The sequence below is a fragment of the Rhinolophus ferrumequinum genome, chromosome 7 (assembly GCF_004115265.2).
Source record: "Rhinolophus ferrumequinum isolate MPI-CBG mRhiFer1 chromosome 7, mRhiFer1_v1.p, whole genome shotgun sequence".
Lineage (NCBI taxonomy): Eukaryota > Metazoa > Chordata > Mammalia > Chiroptera > Rhinolophidae > Rhinolophus > Rhinolophus ferrumequinum.
Genome location: NC_046290.1, coordinates 84,641,964 through 84,661,902, shown reverse-complemented (window position 1 = coordinate 84,661,902; position 19,939 = coordinate 84,641,964). Strand labels below are relative to the sequence as shown.

The 19,939-nt window shown below is 41.1% G+C and overlaps 1 protein-coding gene and 1 pseudogene across 1 annotated transcript in view; one reads left to right on the top strand and one right to left on the bottom strand.

Moving 5' to 3' along the window:
- Window positions 1-19,939, bottom strand: part of PRDM6 (PR/SET domain 6) — a 97,365-nt gene that overhangs the window by 28,946 nt on the left and 48,480 nt on the right. The window contains 1 exon segment of the mRNA XM_033109850.1: window positions 3,246-3,373. Within this exon segment, the coding sequence (XP_032965741.1) occupies window positions 3,246-3,373 (128 nt within the window).
- Window positions 15,585-17,093, top strand: LOC117025073 (40S ribosomal protein S20-like; annotated as a pseudogene).

Genomic DNA, 19,939 nt, shown 5'->3' with positions numbered 1-19,939 from the left:
ATTGATTTCTTATTTGAAGAAAAAGCATTACGTGTATTCTTGCAAGTTGGCATTGGGAGTTCTCAAATTTGTAATAAAATTAAACAGCTTTGTGACCGAAGGATTGAGAGAAATAAAAATCTCCCCCATTGCCTTCCTTCTAAAGTTTGATACAGAAGAGAAAAACCCTGTTATGTGAAATGGATGGCGATTCAATAAATACAAGAGGAGCACTTTACTCTGGCTGAAAGATTACACTCTGAAATGACAGAGTGAAAGTACCAAGAAATAAACACTTTTTATAACAGCTTTGGTACTGTAAAGAAATATCCACAGGTTAAAAATCCACAGATCTCATATGTATATATGAGATCGCGACTGGTTTTCTCAATGAAGAATTGCTACAAATATTAGCCTCAGTTCAAGATAAAAGTGTTTAGGGTTGGTGGGCCTTAAATTTAGCCTTTCTGTAAGGAATTGGCTGTAGCAGGGCAATTTGTTCCTTGTACAACACTGCAGACAGAAGGCGAATCCTTCACCACATTTTTCATGGCAGTGAGATATGCACTTGTCAACATATTTTGTCACCACAAAGTGGCTCTTGGCAATAGGATCATAAAGATCAATAAAAAAGTGCAGATTCTCAATATTTTACTTGCAGCTGCAAAAATTTCATTTATCTTGTTATTTTCCTTACTTGCTGCCATTCTGTCTCACGAGGGCACTGCTAGCTAAGCAGAATGTTTTTTCCCAACATTCTATGAATATCTGACAAAAACTCCAGCCAGTTGTCCGGACCTCGCTCCCCTTCCTCCCTCCGCATCTCCAAGAGCTGTGCATTTTATTAATTCTTTCCACTGCTACATAAAAAAATCAAAATTGGAGCCGAGCTATAAATCACTGGCATCTCCTAACTTGAGAAAAATTGAGTCTACTTTGTACTTCACCCTTGTAACATTTCATCTCTCGGTTTGGCTTCCCTTAATATAAACACAGCGCCCGGCAAATGAATGTGCTAAAACCAAATGACACACTTTGCCGCTGAAAGAGCAGAACTGTTTTCGAGCAATGGGTGGTCTTCTGAGGCACGGAGTAGGCCGAAAGGGAAAAAAAAAAAAGAAAAAGGAAAAAAAAAACGTGTAAGCGTACACCGTTCCTTACAAGCGGGCAGAGCTTCCAAAACTCGCAGAAATCTCTGCATGTTGAAGCACATCAAAGGGATTTTTCCCTTTTCAGATAATATTTCCTTTGCTGACATGTATTTAGTATTGTGGTTGGATGACTCATAAAGATAGCTTCATGGCGTCCCAACGCAGTTGAAGCAGAACACATGCCAACAAACATTATTGTCAGTCTCCAAATAAAAACAAAACGTTCAGCTAAGGGTCAATCAATCAAGGGCGCTTTGAAGAAAATTCCATTTAGATATTACAAATCATAACAGAATGAATCTAAACCAGCTGACTTTTTGTGAAGAGGACATTCATGTACAATAAAAATTAGGCTGGCTCTTCAGGGTCCAACTTTTCTATTTTCTTACTCTTGGACGTGGTCACTGGTGATGGATGCCAGTTTTTTAAATTGTGTTTTTGTAGTTCGTTTTATAAAGATCTGAAGTAATCGAAAACAGATCGGCAGAGAGAACTTGAAGTTTAAGTGCCATCATGAAAGGGGAGCTATAAAATCCACTTAATATTGACAGATAAGTAATGACTTACTCATGCCCACCTTCCTTCTAGGGGTTTTTCTTATTTGCCCAAATTCAGAATTCGCCTCAAGAGCTCCCCGGGTGCTCATCACAGAACCAGCCAAACTCTCTCTTGCTTAATGGACAAGCACAATCTTTACTAATTTTCTATCTCCGAGTTTCATAAAATCCTCGTGACAGAAATGCAGCTGCAATAAAGGTGAGGGAAGCCCATGCACGGCAGTGTAACCAAACACCGTCGTGCACGATTTCATCTGGACCATTATTTCATGAACAAGAACTGCATAGGAAACCAAGGCAGTGAAAAGTCACATGCTGCCCAAATATGTTCCTTTGGAGTTGGAGACCTTCAGAGAGCGAGCCAGATTTGTGCAGCCTTTAACCTACAAGGGGAATAAAGTTTTTTCTTCTTTTTCTAAAGGCTTCATTAAAAAAAAAAAAAAAAAAAAAAAAAAAAAAAAAAAAAAAAAAGAGGGAGAGAGAGAAAGAAAAGGAAAGGAAAATAAATAGCCACAGGCAGGACTCCAAGTCGCCAAGCTCAGGGCTTTCTGCTTTGATGTGTCTGTGGTGCCTAATAAAGCTAAACAGTTGCTTCTGATTCTAAAGGGAACATGGCTGTTTATAACTGAGGTCATATATTTATATGGCACATGTTTTCGAGGGATTTTTGAGAAAAGAAGGCTTAGTGGTAGGGCTTTTTTCCTATGTGATCTGTTTCTGCCCTCTCGTCTCCTCTCCAGGTTTCTATCGCACTAAATGCAAAAGCTTGATCAACAGGTGCACTAAGCAGATGTGACTTAGCATCTGGGAATCCACCTTGCTTCTCAGGCCCCGCCCCCAGCGGCCTCCCTCTGAGACTCTAGGAAATGGGGGTGGCTCCACCTCATCTTTGTTACCCTTTGGGCTTTGCCCAAACATCTCGGGAAACCCTATGATCTGGAGCCACCTCATCACCTGAAACAGATTCTGAATTGTCCAAGGGCCAAAGCCCAATGCTTTGGCACCTTCCTAGGAATCAGGAGAGGTTACTCTGGCTCACATATTGCAGCTAGCTGAGCATACCAGTTTTGGAAACAGTCTTGGGAAGGCTGAGAGTCCTAGGTTTCCCAGGCCTTTGTGCAAATGAAACTGTTCCCCTGGGAGAAGGCCTGAAGGTGACTGAGAGCAAGGGACCTGGGGCTGAATCTCTGCACTCCTGTTTGGGTGTGTGCGCACATCTGCTGGGGGGAATCGCCCCACGTCAGTGGGTTTGCTGCGCTCTTTCGGGCCGTGGTGGAAGTTCAGGCGAGGACGTGGAAGAAAACTTGACCATGTGCACTGAATGAAAGAGGCCTTCTACTAGCACCTTTAGTTCTGAATGCTCATGCAATTTGCTGCTGCAAGAACTAAGGCGATTTCAGAACCCTAGCAAACAACTCTCTGCCAGTCCTTGCAGAGTTCCTGCAAAAATTCCTGCAGAATTTTTTCCAAAAAAAATAACGCGAGCAGCAAGCCTGAATGTGCATATGCAAGCCCACGGGCTTTAGCTCTGTAAGTGGTAAATTGAGATATACTTTACCTGTACTGAACTACTGTTAGATTCTGTTCTCCGCAGTGCCTTGCACATCGGATATACCTCATCCAGCTCGACTTACTAGGTTCCCCACCATCAATAAAGTGCTGTAGTGTCCCATCTTGGTCATATATCTAGGGAAGAGGTCAGAAGGTCAAGTAGTTAGAATGAATCATCAGCAATCATTTTCCCTGCTTCCCTTGGTGTCTTTATGTGTTCGCTGTAGACATTTATTGCCCTTAGGTTTGCTCGTGCTCACGGATGCTGGTGGAAACTCCACTGGAATAACAGGAAGATATTTTTTGGTGAGGCAAGTCAATCATATTTTTCTTATCAAGCCAATCTTCCCTGTATTAAACATATTTGTGGTATTTCAAGGATGTGAGTGACCATGTTTCCCAAAGAATATTTAACCAATTTTGACAGGCTACTCTTAAGTAATGAGCTGACGGATAAACAAAGCAAGCTGAAAGGAGAGGCCACTCTGACATAGCTGGAACGTCCACATAAAAGGCCCCCAGTCTCAAACACATTAACTGTTCAGAGGCATTCAAGGCAGTAACCGTCTGTTCAACAAGCTGCATTACACCTAGCAGAAGGCAGTCAGAGAGTTATGGAGCTGCAGAACTAGTAAAACAGACTCTGATTTGCGTGAAATAAATGGATTCTCACCTCACAGAAGATGTAAGACTTCAGCTGTCAGGACCTGAAACTATTAGTAGAGGAGTCATCAAAAAAGAGAGACCCTCAAAAAGGGGGAAACCCCCCCACACAAAATGTTCGTATGGATTTAAATGTCTTCACTGAGGTTGGTCTAATAATTATTGCCTTAGGTCATCTCCAACAGATTTTCTTGCAAGATCACATTCAAGGAAATGTCGTCTGGTTCAAACCAGGCAATAAGTGGGGGACAAAAAGTCTTATGCATGACAAGTAGCCAGCCCAGCACGCATGGAGCTGGTGCCGACACCAGAGGCAGGTGGCTCCCACTTCCAGAAACCAGGTCTGCCCTGGGTAGGACGTGGTATCTACATTAGCGGGAGATCAGGGGTTACATGTGTTCTAGAAAGTTATCCCTAGTCCAAGGGGCAGCCAGGAAGCAAGGGGTATAGTTTGCAGAAGGACCATGGTGCAGCTGGACCTTTGCAAATAAAATCAGCAGTAGGATCCCAGCAGCTGCTGAGGTGTTCCCCAGAGCGTCCTGAGAACGCCTGTCTCTTGCTCTTGCTAATCAGCCTTTCCACTTCCCTTTGGACATGGAGAAGCATCTTACAGAGAACCTCACAGGTTACCTTTCAGCCCTAAAACTGGTATGGTCATTCATATTAAATTAGCTCAGTACTTCTATTCTGGGGGCCAAAGGTCTTAGTGATGACAGTTTCTTTTTATTATCCCCATTTTTAAATGGCTGATTTTTTTTCTTTTCTTGAACTCATTTGTCTCTACCCCCAACCTTTCCACTAACCCCCACAAATAAAGACAGACATCAATCTAATAAAGACAATTGTTTGAGAAGTTATGACTGCATAGCATGCCAGAGTGATCACAGCTGATAACCCGAGACAGAATGAATACATTCCTAGATTACATTATATTTCAAATTAGTGACTTCTTCCAATTCCCAGTTTGGGGATGATAGCAGAGAATGGACACATTTCATGTGGTGGATCCATCGCTACATGAACAATCGAACAACAGACTTCATATTTACATTAGATTACACTGTAGTTATTTTGTTGTTTTTTGTTTTTGTTTTAAGAAGCTGGTTCAAAGATTCAAAGTCTCAACCCTGAGTCTGCTGTTGACAGGCCATGCAACACTGAACAAAGTCATCGGTTCCTTAAAAGCCACTGTTTATCTATAATGGAGCCAAAAATGTTGATGACCCAGGCCTCTGCCCTGTCCTTTCCCTACACACAAACCTTCCATGAGGACTGCTGATGAAAATAATTATGAGGCATTTTCAGAAGTACAATTCTCCTTTGTACTTCTCGCCAATATCCTCAACAGCGAGGAAAACTCTCTAACATTTATCTGTAGTAGCTGCTACCTTGAGCGTTGGCTCATTTGAACAGCAGACACTAGCCAGTCACCCTTGAAAAGGAGTATAAAAAGTGTTTCCTTGTACACTCTTGTTTCAACAATAACCTCCTTAAATGAAGTATATTGTGACTACAGGAATCCTACAATTTTTGCCTGCCTGATGAAGCTACTACCTGCCTTGAGGAAGTAGATGGCTCTTTGTCAGGCTTTTCCCAAATATCACACAATGCAGCACATGGCATGAGGTTGAGCCCCCTGGCTTCAGCTAATACTGGTATTAAATTATTTCACATGAAGCTTTGACGAGAACCCCACGTACCTCATTATAACCCATAACCACGTACCCAATCAGGGTTGAGGACACTCATTCAACCTTGATCCTGTTCTCTTCCCTCAGCCCCTTGAGCCCAGCCCTCACCAAGTCCTGTTGAATTTGCCTCCTAAACTTTTCAAGTACATCCATCTCTCCCTCTCCACTTAACATCCTTGCAAATCAGCTTCCTTTCTCACCTGAAGTATTGCAACAGTCTCTTCACTGATCTTCCTGCAGCTTCTTCCAGCCCCCTCCAACCTATTCTCCAAACTGTAGCCAGAGTGATCTTTCCAAACACAAATCTGATTACATCTGTTTCACCCAACTCCCCACCCCAAATAAAAAGCTTCATAAATGTCATAAAATGTCAAGTCATGACAACGTATATTCACTGCATGTGGGATTTCCTCAAAGGGGCTCGTGCCTCCTACCTGTTATTTAGGGAGGCCAAACATGTGTGCCTTTGCATTTGGCTCAAGATAATCCTGGGCCTTTTCTGGTCTGTGCTGTTCTACTCGGTGTTCCTTGAAAGAGAAACAATGGGCCAGAAGGCACTGGTGCCTATTGCTGTTCATGCCTCTAGCAGAAGGAGAATAAAACTTGGTAAACCAGAATACCCCAATGAGAATGCTAAGTAGGAACTAAGGATGATTTCTCTAAAGGCTCTAGGTACTCCTTTGGGCTCTATTATTATTCTCCATCACTAGCTCAACTTTGTTTCCATTTAAGAGCTCAGCTAAAACAAACAAACAGACAATTTAAAAGGGGATAAAATTCTGCATGTAACTGAACTACACAAGTACACCATGCCTATATCCAGCGACTGTACCAGACAGACGCTAACTTCTGCCTCCTACGGGAGAAGGAACTACAAGTGGAAACATTTCTCAGGTTTCAGTGTAGAGTAGCAGCAACAATTTTAAGTTTAGGAAGTTGTTCTTGGAGGTTGTGTTAACACCTACATTTGTGTGACACTCAACTGAAATTTTAAGTTAAATTCCTAATAGGTCTAAAAACTTAAGGGATTTAGGAGACGAATTAATGCCAAGCCCAAAGTTATTTTGTTTTCATTATCTTTGAAAAGATTTAAAATAAGCAGAAAAATATTGAAAATCATGTACAAAGTGTGTAGCGAATCCCCTCAGGACCTGTGAAAATGTTGAAAGGTGAGAAATTTTATTCGTTCAAATAGTGATACATACCAAAGGCAAGAAAGTTAAGTTTAGATGAGGGAAAGATTCGTTCTGAACAAACACTTCAATACAGCATAGTTCTGCTGAAAACTGGACTTTATGCTGAATGAACATGAACTACCACAGTTTTCATAGTTGCTTTGTTCTTTCTAAGGAAGTCGAACAAATGACCCTCTGGAGGTTGGGAAAATATGTGTAAAGAAACACACAGGACACTTGGTAGGAAAAGGGTTTAATTCTGCAATGGAGAAAACCTCAAAACTGTAGAAAGTATATTTGGCATATTTGCTTTAGAAAGCTAGTACTAGTATTGCCAAAAGGGAGTATAAAATGGCATAGTCACATTGGAGAACATTTTGGCAATATCGAAATAAAGTTGACAATGCTTATATGACTCAGCAATTTCACTTCTAGGAAATTACTCCAATGATATCTGATACATGTGCCTAAGGAGACAAGTTCACGGGCATTCATATTAGCATTGTTTGTAATAGTAAATAATTAGAATCATCAGAATAAACAAACTGTGGTTTATTTATTCAATAAAACAGTATAAAACATTTAAGATGAACTAACTAGATCTGCTGTATTAAGATCCAGTTGATGTAGATAAATATCAAAATATGTTGATTGAGAAAAGCAAGTTGCAGACTGATACATATGATACTGTTTGTTAAAATCTAAAAATATACAAACTAACACTCTTAATAGTATATTTTATAATAGCGTATATTGTAATAAATATAGCAATATATCTATCTCTGTGTACCTACACATATTGTAAAATTCTGAAAAGAAACCCTGAAAGAATTAACAATAACTTCATCATAGTACTGCCCTTGGGAAAGAAGAGAATGTTAGAAAAACAAAGGGAACTAACACTTGATTTGAAATGCTTCATTTTTCTTTAAAAGAAAATCTGAAGCAATAAATAAATAAATAATAAAAATAAAAATCTGAAGCAAATATGGCAAAGTGTTAACACTGACTTTTTTGGCAGCCTGTACACTGGCATTTCTATAGTATACTTTGTGTTTTTCTGATTTACTTTTCGAAAAAATCAAAGGGAGAAAAATAAATAAAAAGTAAAACTAGCCATTTATTTCTTTGTAGTTTAGTTTTTGCATGCGTTGTTAAAATAGAAAAGTTGACTATTTTACCCAAGGTTAAAAAGTGTCTCTGTGTTATCCTACTGGGAAAATACTTGTAATATGTATCACTACATTATCAGCCACTGATTTTTTTTTTTGTGATTGTTGTTGCTATTTTAAAACCACTGTTTATGGTTTGAATGTTCTCTTTTATCTTGCATCAGTGGGATTAGAAAGTAAACGGAAGGGCTAATTCTTACCTTTTTAAGAGGATTTTTATAGTTTTTCAATCCAATAATATTTATTGGGATGCCACATATGTGGTGGAAATAACGATCACACAAGTTCTTGCTCATTACAAACCATACATGGCAGTGACTGAAAACCACCACACAAAAGGCATTTTTTTTATTGCAATCCTGGATATTATGGAGCACCACTCTGTCCCATGATCTTATTTTCCTAGAACAAAAATCTACTTTAAATGAGAACAGCATGAGTGAAAAATGCACCAATGGCGTGTGTTACAAACGCTGGTCATGAGTGGCTTGTCCAGGGCCTTGTCATTTGCGAACGCTGCCAATTTGCATTAACAATAATAATCATCACAGAAACAACGGAAGCCAGAGACTGACGTGGGTCCATTTTAGCATAATAGCAAGAAAATCATCTTCTGAATGATAAGATTTGTGTATATTGGTGGCTCTGAGCAATCAGTTCCTCTAAAGACAGTTTTGTAAATCAGTGGCTCTCAGGCTGAATTCAAGCAATTGACCAACATTGTTTGTCCTCCGTGTTCGAAAAAATTGGAAATTTTACATATGTTCTCACTTTTCTTGGAAAAACCAAAAGACAGGTCACCCATCTCTGACCATAATCCACTGAAGCTGAGGAAAAGAAAGGGGCCCCCTTTAGATCAGCCACAAGCTTTTCTAGTTCTCCGTAATCCCTCTCACTCCCTACTGCCTTACATGCTTCTTACTTCACTCATTTTTTACCTACTTGCTTGGCCTCAGTTAAGTTTGTCATCCGAGCTGTAAAGGAATTATGGTTACCCCAGAAAATCAGTCTGTTACAGTTGGGGGCACTTTCAAGGAAAACCCTTTGACCTGATAGCCAGGAAACACTGCAAACACTTATCACTGTTGTGCTGCCCTGAAGCCATCATCTGACCGCGAGCCAAACTTTCTGTGCTGTAGTTTTCCAGGGAGTGAGGGAGCTGAGGGAAGCATTCCCTTTTTTCATTTTTACCAGCAGAGGCTTTCAAAGATCTTTTTAAGCAAAGGATCCCCTTTCATTTAATGAAGCCTTAAATACGATTCCACTATAAAAACAGATAAAAAAGAAAGTTGCCCTGGTCCACTATAAAAGCAGATAAAAAGAAAGTTCACCAGGTACACGCCAGCAGCTCAGCCAACCTCACCCTTGCTCTCTGAGATGGTTCCTGGGACATCACCAATGGTCCGCAGTGAACTGAAAAGTTGGTGACTTAGACCAAGTGGCAAAATGAGGCCTAGTCTGCAGGTCTCCTCACACCTTTCCATGCCTCTGCCTTCCCACTGGACGTGTGCTGAGGTCTGCTTCATCTCCTTTAATCCTACAAATTCCCAGAAGAGAGCCAGTGATCTTAACAAAAGGAACATGGATTATAACGGAAACAGTAACCTACTCCTCCCAGAACCTAGGTCCCTAAATTTTGGCGACATTCAAAGGTTTTGTACAAAAAGAATTGGCCGATTTTTAGGGAGTAGGGAGACGTCTCAGGCTCCCTCTCCTACGTTTCCACACCTTGGCATATTCCTGTGCCGAGACCCCAGACACCAGCATTTGTGTACTAAAATGCCAGCCTCCTTCAGCTTTTGCTAAGCAGCTGACGTGAGGGAGCATATTTCATGCCCAAACATCTAACACAGGGCCCAGCACACAGGAGGAACTCAAAACATACTGAAGCGAATTGAACAGAATTCTCCTAATAATTCTACAGCTTCTTAAAATCTCAGATTGTATTCCAAACTTGAGGAGAAATCACCACTAAATGCAATTAAAACTTCATTCTAAACACTAACAACTTGGGCTTTTTAAGGAAAATATGACATCCTCCTAACTTCTTTGAATTCTATGAAACGCAAGGCGTAATTTCATATGAGGATTAAAATGCATTAAACAATTACCCCAGTAAAGGGCTGAGAAAAGGTCTTTGGGAGTTTTCCGCTTTGGACCTGAAAACCCAGCACAGTTTTACGTCCTTTGACAATAAGTGGAGGGGTCCAGGGAAGAACAGACACAAAGATGATTTCTCAGATCTCCTCTACCTATTGTCCACGCTGTCTTTATATGGTCCTACCTTTTCTGTAACACTCATAAAATTAGGGTTTCAATAATCAAGTGTATTAGTAATTTGAGAAACTCAATCGAAAAATACACTGTTTGCCAAGATGGATAAAAAGGTTTCACTGTGAAATTCCTCTGTGTCGGGAGGCAGCGGGGCAATAATTTGTGCCTGTGGATAGCTATGGGCTACAAAATCGTTTTGACTGTGAAAGGTGAAAACCAGAATACCTCTGCTGCTAAATAAACGATTCCACTTTTAATAAGCATGGTTGGTAGTGGAGAGTTTCTGAAGTATTATCAGTGAATACATACCAGGGACGTGACCGGAGAGGGTCAAGTGCAGAAGCTCAGAGCACCCACATGGGGCTCGGCTCCCATACCTGTGAGCTATCATTGTGGCACCACCTCAGGTGGCCATGTGACTTCAGGCAGTTACTTCACTTCTTGAGGAAACTGAGACCTTCTTTGAAAAAATGGTGTTAATAATAATCCCTATGTCAAAGGGCTGATATAAAAATCAAATGAGCTTATATATATAAAGGACTTAAATTGGCTGTGGGAACACAGTAAGAGGCCAGAGAGCATTAACTATCCTTAGGCCATCATTATAATTATATGGGACATGTCAGCCTGCTTGGGGCCGCTGACAACAAGACAGTATGTGCAGTGTATGCCAACTCATTTTTGCTAAGGTTACCAGAACGTAAGCTCAATGAGGGCAGAAATGCATTTTAAATGTTTTTGAAATTTACCGATAAGTACTTTACACATGGCTTAGTACATACCAGGACACCAACTTTTGTTGTGAGAGAGAGAGAGAGAAATCGGGATGACATAAGGGAGGTACAGGAGTAAACCAGTCATTCTAATTTGTGTTTTTATTTCCCAGACGAGTCTATCAAAAAACAAAACAAAACATTAAAAACACTGGATGACTATGAACACTACCTAGAGAACAGTACAGAAGCATCTCTTCAGTCCTACATTTTCCACTTTGTAGATTTAATCAGTCTTCAGTGTAACACAGTGCTACAAAAATGTCATCCAAGAGACACAGGCAGCCACCGCCCCCTTAAGAGCATTCTGGAGCATATCTGTAACTCAGAGGTAGTCATTACAAGTGTTTTAATTATTGTGGCTTCAGCACTGCAACAGACCTCTCACTGAACATCACCGAACATGCAGGATTGCTTGACCTCTGAAGCCACTGACATTTCTGGCCGGAGGAGGCCCCAACTTACAGCACCTCAGTGCTACATGAACAACAGACATGTTCAAGGTAGGTGAGCCATCGGTGCAATCCAGTGTGCCCGGATGAGGACAAGGGGACATCTGTGCGTGGCAGTGTGGACCATCAGATCCATAGGGAGCCCTTTCAGCCATGGCGTCCGGGCTCTGCTTCCCACGTTAGAGAGGAAGACAGCAGAACCACAGCACTGTGGTCTCTTAATCCCTTCACTTTTCAACTTTCCAATCAAGCTACATCCGGGTGTGAGAAGACAGACCCGAAGCAATACCCTTAAAAATGAGTGAGATGATCTGCCTTCACCTGAACACAAAATAAGAACAACAGCTAAAGACTAGGTCATACACATTTGTGTGGGATTTTTGGTTATAAAATACTTTCACAAGCTAACCTGAGCCTTATAACAGACCTGAAAGGTAGGTTGGAACATTATTCCATTTCATAGGTTAAGAAACTTTGGGCTGAGAAGGTTAAACGACTTGCCCGCCATCATACAGATGGTGAGGGTGATAAGGACATACCCTCCTGAACCACAGGCCATCGTGTTGTTGCTTTTTTCTCACGTTCCATCAGGGAGAAATAGTAGAGCTTTCTCCTTAAAAGCATATGAAATTCTCCAAATGAGGGCCATGAAAATGTTCAGAATGATTAACAACGTCATATATCAAATTTCTATTTTCAGAGTAAATGTCAATTGAGTGAGAATTACTTAATCTGTTAGCAAAAATTACACAAAGCAACCACGCAATGGATAAAGACACAGCTTCCCAATATTGTGTAAAACCATTTTCCTTCTACTGGCAATGTGCCATACTGACCAGGAACAGCAAAAAGGTGGGTAAGGCATAAGTCTATCGATAAAGATGTGTACTTTACAATAAAAGCCTCTTCATTAAAGCAAATACTATATAGTGTGGCCATATTTATTTGTGGTCAGTTTTTCAAATTTTTTTCTCATATATATAGTACTATAGGTTTTTGGGTTTTTTTTTTTTTTTTCACTTCAATGATTTCTCCTTCCTCCCTCTATTAGATATAATAACAACTTATTTTGTTGTTATTATATTTCTAATAAGAAAACTCTTTCCTCTCACTCTGGTTTGGAATATTTTGGAATGTTTGGAATGCCAAGATTTTGAGACGAGGCTTCAAAAGTCAAGTAATAAACACCCCATAAAATAAATGAGTAATGGTTATATACACCATTGCTGTATTTTAAGTAATGCTGATATAAAGCTATATACTGTACTTTGTCAATTCACATTCATCAAGTCCCAGAAATATTAGAAAATCATTAGAGGTTTATGTTGAGCTTGCAGATAATACTAACATATAAGTCAAGACTGAAATATGGTAATCAGAAAAACAGTTGAAAAGTGTCAATACACTATAAAACACCCGTGGTAGGGTGCGTGAAGCCCGCATCAGAGAGCCGGCCATGTGAAGAAATGAAAATGGGTATTTTGGTCACACTGGGTCAGCTGCTGTTAAGTGTCAGGTTAGCAGAAAAGAGTGGGTGACTCAGGATTCCAGCACAGAGATCCAGGAGCTCCTGAGAGCTGCTGGGCATTTGGTGAGTCCCACTTATCTCCAGGGATGGCGGCGGCCATCAATACAAAGCCTGCCATCCATCAATCTGGAGTCCTCTTCAGACATCCTCTGTCTGCTGATCAGAGGAAGACTTTGGGGAATTAGGCTTCCATTATCAGGAGTTTGTCTGTGATCTGAACAAGCCACTGAACCTTTAACTTTTCACTTGGCAGAAGCATATATGCTGGAAAAGTCCTGACAGTTCATTCATTTTGTTCCATCCTAGAGCCAGCTGATGTCTGACTGGTGAGACCCGCCCTCTTTGATGTTGTACTCTTTTGAGAGTGCCCTGCTGTGAAAAAAATTTTATCCATCCAAATTAAAGAGAAATATTTCTGCATCCAGCTGTTAGCTGTGACATGTTTGCCATTTTTCAGGGCACTGGCTTGGTGCCATCCACAGGCTCTGCTGCAAACCTCTTTTTCCCTCTCCTCCGTTGCAGTAATACTATCCACAGTGCACAACTGTCTCCAGTGTCCATACAACATCAACACTCAAAAGGAAAATACTGCTAATCCTACATGACCAAGAACAGCCTCAGAAATATTTTCAGGCAACCATTTCTCTTTTCATTTCTTTTTTTTTATATCAATGTCTTTCACAAACTGTAAAATTCTTTGACGCAATCCAACCACTTAAAAATTGTTTCAGTTCGGTTTATTAAAAATCCCGTTTCAATTAACGTAACCAACAAGAAGTCCTGACCTCTTTTAAATATATTTACAAATGAAATGAACTTAGATCTTGTGAAAATTTGTTTCACATGTACTGAGTCCACAGTTTAAAATGGACATTTATTCCGTGGAGAGAACTCTATGTTAAAAAAAGAAGAAAAACTCTCATGAAAGCTTGAATAAACATTTAGATCTAAGCAATCAAGAAAGCCCGTATCTTCTCATATTTATTAAGTGCCATTGGGGGCTTATAAAGATTGCTGCCATGAACTGTGTGTATTATAAACAAAGGGCAGCTCGCATTACTACCAAGTTTTTCCCCATGTACTGAGCTGACTGAGGAAAACGGCTCAGTTCCCAGTGAGCCTCCCATACTCGGGCCTTTCTCACTCTTCTCTCTCATTTTCACTTTTGCTGAGGAGGAAAGGGATCAGTCGGAACTAGATCTCAGCATTTAGCATCAGAGGATCCTGCCTTGAGACTGATCTCAGACTGACTAGCAACCATGCACAGCTATTCTCCATCTTTTCTCACGTTAGTAAAAATGGGTCATGAAAAAAAATCAACAACAACAAAAACAGGCTATATGTGAGAAAGTATCAACTTTGGAAAATAAACCACAGGGAAATCTGAATTAACACGCTCCTCCACACGGAAAAACAGAGCCTTAGTTTTCCACCAAACGGGAATGGGGACCAATATTTTGTTAAAATAATTCTAGAAATATTACCGGTGTGAGCTGATGGGATTTGCACATTATCCATAATAGTACACCAAATAGTTCTGCACTTGAAAACTGTAAAATCATGCGTTAAAGCTATTGCACACGCTGTGGCACACCCTTGAATTCTCCATATGGTTCATGAAATACATCTTACGGAATACTATTTAACCCTTACCGTAGTGGAAATGTGGGGCTTATAAATTCTAGTGGGTGTAACACTACATAGACCTTGGTGAAAACTATTACTGATTTTACACTTCAGCACGGTGGCTAATGAAGAATACGATTTCCAAGGAGAAGCTTGGACCAAAGCCTAGGTGCAAACTGCTATGTTAGACAGCAATCATATTAAATATTTACAAGGTAGTAAGTAGGGAATATCCCTAAAAAAGTCAGACGGAGGCTACTTCCATGTATGTGCAGACACACACACACACACACACACACACACACACACACACAGTGCCCTAGAACTCACCTGCTTTTTTTAGTAAGAACTTTCTGAAGACACAAAATATTTGTCCCAATGAAGTAATGGTTTCCTATGGTTTTACTTCTTTGCAGAGCAGTCTACAGCTTTATTTCTTTGCTGAAATGTGTCACTCTTTAAATTATTATGTTTTCCTAAGTGTACGACGTTCTTTTCCTAACCACACCAATAAAGTGTGATTGTCAGACACAGTTTATTAAGGGGAAAGTGACCATCTGCGGAGGGTAGAAAACAGATTTTCAGATCTTAAATAATTTAGAAGACACTCCTTACATCACATCGGGACGGTACTGAGCTTGCACTTATTTCGCAGTTTACACCATCCTGCCCTGGGTCCTAGGACAACGGCAGAGACGGAATCAACTCTCAAATTCACGGTGCTTCAGAAAGTGAGAGTGTGAGGGGCACAACTGGCCTAGACCAGGCATGGTCCCGTGGGACAGCCCTCCGAGGTGGCTCTCCTCCCAACATAACTGCTTACAGGAAAATCCTACTGGAATTCCAAGTTTGTGCTGGGAGCAAGAGACATGGAGAGATGGATTTTGGCTTCTCTGAACCATTTTTCTTAAAGGAAGGGTTGCACAGCTGTGCAGAGGACTGGACAAGCACACTGGTTCGCCACAGTTCTCCTCCCCGTCAAGATGTAGGAGATGAGGTACGGAAGACAGAAGGTGATGGCAGTCGCTTTAAAGGTAGACTTTCTGACCTCCCAGACGGCATTCTTTCAACAAACACTTAGTAAGCAGCTCCTATGTGCCAGTCACTGCTTCACGCAAGGCATCAAAAACTTAAGATCCAGTTCTTGCCTTCAAGTAATTGACAGTTCATGAGGAGAGATACACACATAAACAAATCAGAAGACATTTATTCTGGCACCACAATCTGTAGATTTTCCCATCCAAACTTTGGACATTTGATGTCTAGAATGGGGTTCCTAAGTGTGGGAGGGTCATCCATTCCAATTTTACAAACAGGACATCAGGACTTAAAGTGAAAGTTAAAGCTAGTGATTTAAACAAATTCTGGACTGTGAAGGTGGCATTAAGTAAATGTTTGATTAAAATCTGCCAAACTATAACCTCAATGAGGCAAAGATAAACTCCGTCTTGTTTGCTATAGTACCCCTGGTACCTAGTGTTGAATGAATGTCTGTTGGTTGGTTGGTTGGGTGGTTGGTTGCTTTCGTGGGTGGGTGAGTGGGTGGGTGGATGGATGGATGGATGGGTAGGTACGTAGATAAAAGGATGGACAGTCACCAGGATACAGATGAAAGGATACGAGAACTTCTAGGTATGCAAGCGAAGGGCTGGACCATGCCTCTTTGCTGTCTGGGCAGGTCAACATAGTTAGAGCAGAACTGAATATCCAACTGGGAGAATTTTAAGGGATGCAATGATACCTGAAAAAGTGTGCTTTGCCTCACTGGCTAAAATTAATACTTCTTTTATTATTTTTCCCCTAGTTCTTGGGTTTGTTTTTTTTTTTCAGCTTTATTGAGGTATAATTACCAAATAAAATTGTAAGGTATTCGAAGTGTACATTGTGGTGATTTGGTGTATGTATACATTGTGAAAGGATCCTCCCTCCATATAGTTAGTTAACACATCCCTCACCTCTCACATATTTATTTATTATTTGGTGAGAACATTTAAGTTCCTTTAAAAATGCCCAACAACTCTTGGAGGAGCATGGTCACAGGTAAAGCCGAGCTCCATTCCACCCGCTCCTGCACCTGACTCACCGCTATTTGCTATTTCCTCCCTCTGAGGAACTGGTTGGTCAGGAAAAACGCCGCAGCTCTGGCTTTTAAAGACATTGGAAAGACACCCGTGGAACTAGTAGTGGCGATTCACCAAATTACAACGACTCTAACCAGCTGCAACGTAAAATCCTGAGAGAAGGTGTGTACTGACTTGATCAGAGGCGCAAAGGAAAAGAATCTCAAAGTGAAAGGACCAGTTGGGATGCCCACCAAGATTCTGAGCATCACTACAAGAAAAATTCCCCGTGGGGAAGGATCTAAGTCTTAGGATCATTTCCAGATGAAGATCCACAAGCAACTCATTGACTTGTACAGTCCTTCTAAGATTGTTAACCAGATTATTTCCATCAGTATTGAGCCAGGCGGCGAGGTTGAAGTCACCATTGCAGATGCTTAAATCAAGCTTTTTAATAAACTATCAATTATTAAAAAAAAAAAATGCCCAATAGTCTCTGCAGAATTGAGGCCGCCGCAAAGCACCCGCATGGAGATTTCAGTCGGTCGCGCGGCTACAGACGATCCAGAGCGTGGCACTTACCTGCCTCTCTGCCAATGTTGGTTTCTCCTCCCATCCCAACCCCCAAAACTGTCCCTGTTGAGGGTTACTGTTACTATCCCTAGTCTTCCCTTTCGGTGACTCTTTTTCTACCCTCCACAGTTACTCCTAGCTGTGAACCTAGGTCAATGTGCTACTCCTGGAAAAAAATAGTTGCATCCTGAGATTTATCTTCAAGTGAGGCAAGAAAGGGCATATAAAGCTCTTTTAAAGACATTCAAAGTACCATAATGAGGGCTGAAGTCCTCCTGGGGAGGCCAAATGACCATTCCTGGGACCCTTGCTACGGCACAGATGGTCCATTTGGGTCCTTGTAGAGATCCAGGGGGAGGCCGCGGACTGTGCTGCTGCAGTTCCAGGACAAGAGCTTCTGCAGAAGGGCGGGAGTCAGAGCAAAAGGCAGGGAACTCCGGGAACAGGGGCAAACCCAGCTCCTCCTGCAGAAGAGTTTTCTGTGGATTCTCTCCAGGGGTGCCAGCAGGGCCACTCAGGCTTACATTCATAAAGACCTTCCAACTTAGACCTTTGAAGTCATTTTCAAATGAGGTTATAAATACAATCCCAGAGATAGACTGACAGGATTAAAAGGAGGCCTTCTTTGCTCTCAACTTGGGTCCTTTGACCAGACCACACTGCCTGTAGTGAGCCATAAATTAACATTTTTATAAATCCTGTAACTAACTTATGAATAGCACAATTATATGTTTCTGGTATTAAAAGTATTAAGTTGTTAAAGGTAAACATTTAAAGTATACCCCTGTTTTTGTAACCCTGTTTTGGCATTTTTTTTCATTTTTCCATATATCAAGGGCCTCAAAAAATGGAAGTGGCCCAGGCCTCTAAACAGCCCTGGTGTGGAGTTGTTGATAAAGTTCCTTTCACATAGTTGGGCCAGACTGGCTGGCAAGTGTGTAGCCGGCACTGGGACACGGTGCTTTCTTACAGAGAGATAGCCCTGTGTTTCTGGATAAGTAGTCAAGTCCACAAAGCATGATTCCCCGGAAATCCAACCAAGAGATCCAGTAAACCTGACCGTCTGGGGCATGAGGTTTGCAAATCCTCTGGTTAGGAGAGGTATGACTAACATCAACACCCAAGAAAAGCAACCACCTAATTACCACATTGTTATAACTTGTATGCTTCCTAATTTTTAGACAAGACTTAGGATTCTCTTCTTTCCACAGGAAGCATCTGTGGGCTGAAAGAAAAGAAAGAGATCTCTTACACTGGGGTCCAGAGAGAGGTTTCAGACCAGGCTACAAACACTCTGGAATTTCAAGAAAATGATGTACGAGGTGTGATCAAACAACACAGTGAATGTTTAAACAACAACCAAAAATTATTACAGTAAAAGACACATTGCCACTAATCCCCCTCAAAATACTCCCCCTCACTTTGAACACACTTATCCCATCGTTCTTGCCACTTTCTGAAGCAGTTCTGGAAGTCCATTTTCATGAGTGTCTTTAGTTGTGCTGTTGTGGCTGCCTCGATGTCCAGAATTGATTCAACATGTTTACCTTTCATGATCAGTTTGACTTTGGGAAAGAGCCAGATGTTACACGGCGCCAGATCCGGTAAATAAGGTGGATGAGGACACTCCGTCATGTTTTTATTTGACAGAAATTGTCATACCAGAAACAATGTGTGACATGGAGTGTTGTCATGATGGTGGTTGATTTTTGGCACACTTTAAAGCACACCTTCTCTCAACCGTAGCTCACATCCGACTGACTGCACCAAACAAGTGGAAACTTATCACACACTGTTACTAAGGTTCCCGTATGCACCACTTCCCGTATTCAAGATCCCTGCTTTTCTGTTGATGGCACTCGGCAGCAGCAGTCACCTTATTTGTTGATCACAACGGAAAGGCTCCATGTCACATATTGCATCTGGTATGGCAATTTCTGTCAAATAAAAACATTACGGTGTGTCCTCATCCATCTTATTCACTGGATCTGGCACTGTGCGACTTTTGGCTCTTCCCCAAAGTCAAAATGACCATGAAAGGTAAACATTTTGAGTCGATTCAGGACATTGAGTCAGCTATGACAGTGCAACTAAAGACACTCATGTAAGAGGACTTCCAGAACTGCTTCAGAAAGTGGCAAGAATGATGGGATAAGTGTGTTTGAAGTGAGGGGGAGTATTTTGAGGGGGATTAATAGCAATGGTCTTTTACTGCAATAAATTTTTTAAAATTTAAACATTCACTACATTTTTTTGAGCCTACCGCGTATGTGCATATAAGTAATCTGGGAAGAAGGTCCATAGATTTTAGCAGATTCGAAAAGGGGGTATGTTTTTACACACACACACACACACACACACCCCACACACACACACACACACAACTGCCAAATTCCATATATTCTGAAAGAAGGAGAGTACTGAATGAAGAAATGGAGATAAGAACATGAGTGGATGAGCTAGAATTCTGGGGGTGTTTTATGTATGTTTGAGGAGGTACTCTTCAAAGATTGATAGGTTTCCTTGGTCCCTGAATTTCTTGATCTCTTTCTCATTTCCTCCTCTTTGGAGCTAGAGACCCTAGGCTTCCTAGGTTCCTTTTACTGTATTTTCATTTTGTATTTGATTGCAATTGTGTTTTGATGCATTGGTTTTGCCTAAATTTCTGACCACATTTCCAGGACCACTAGAAAAGTCAACTGGAATAGAGTCCT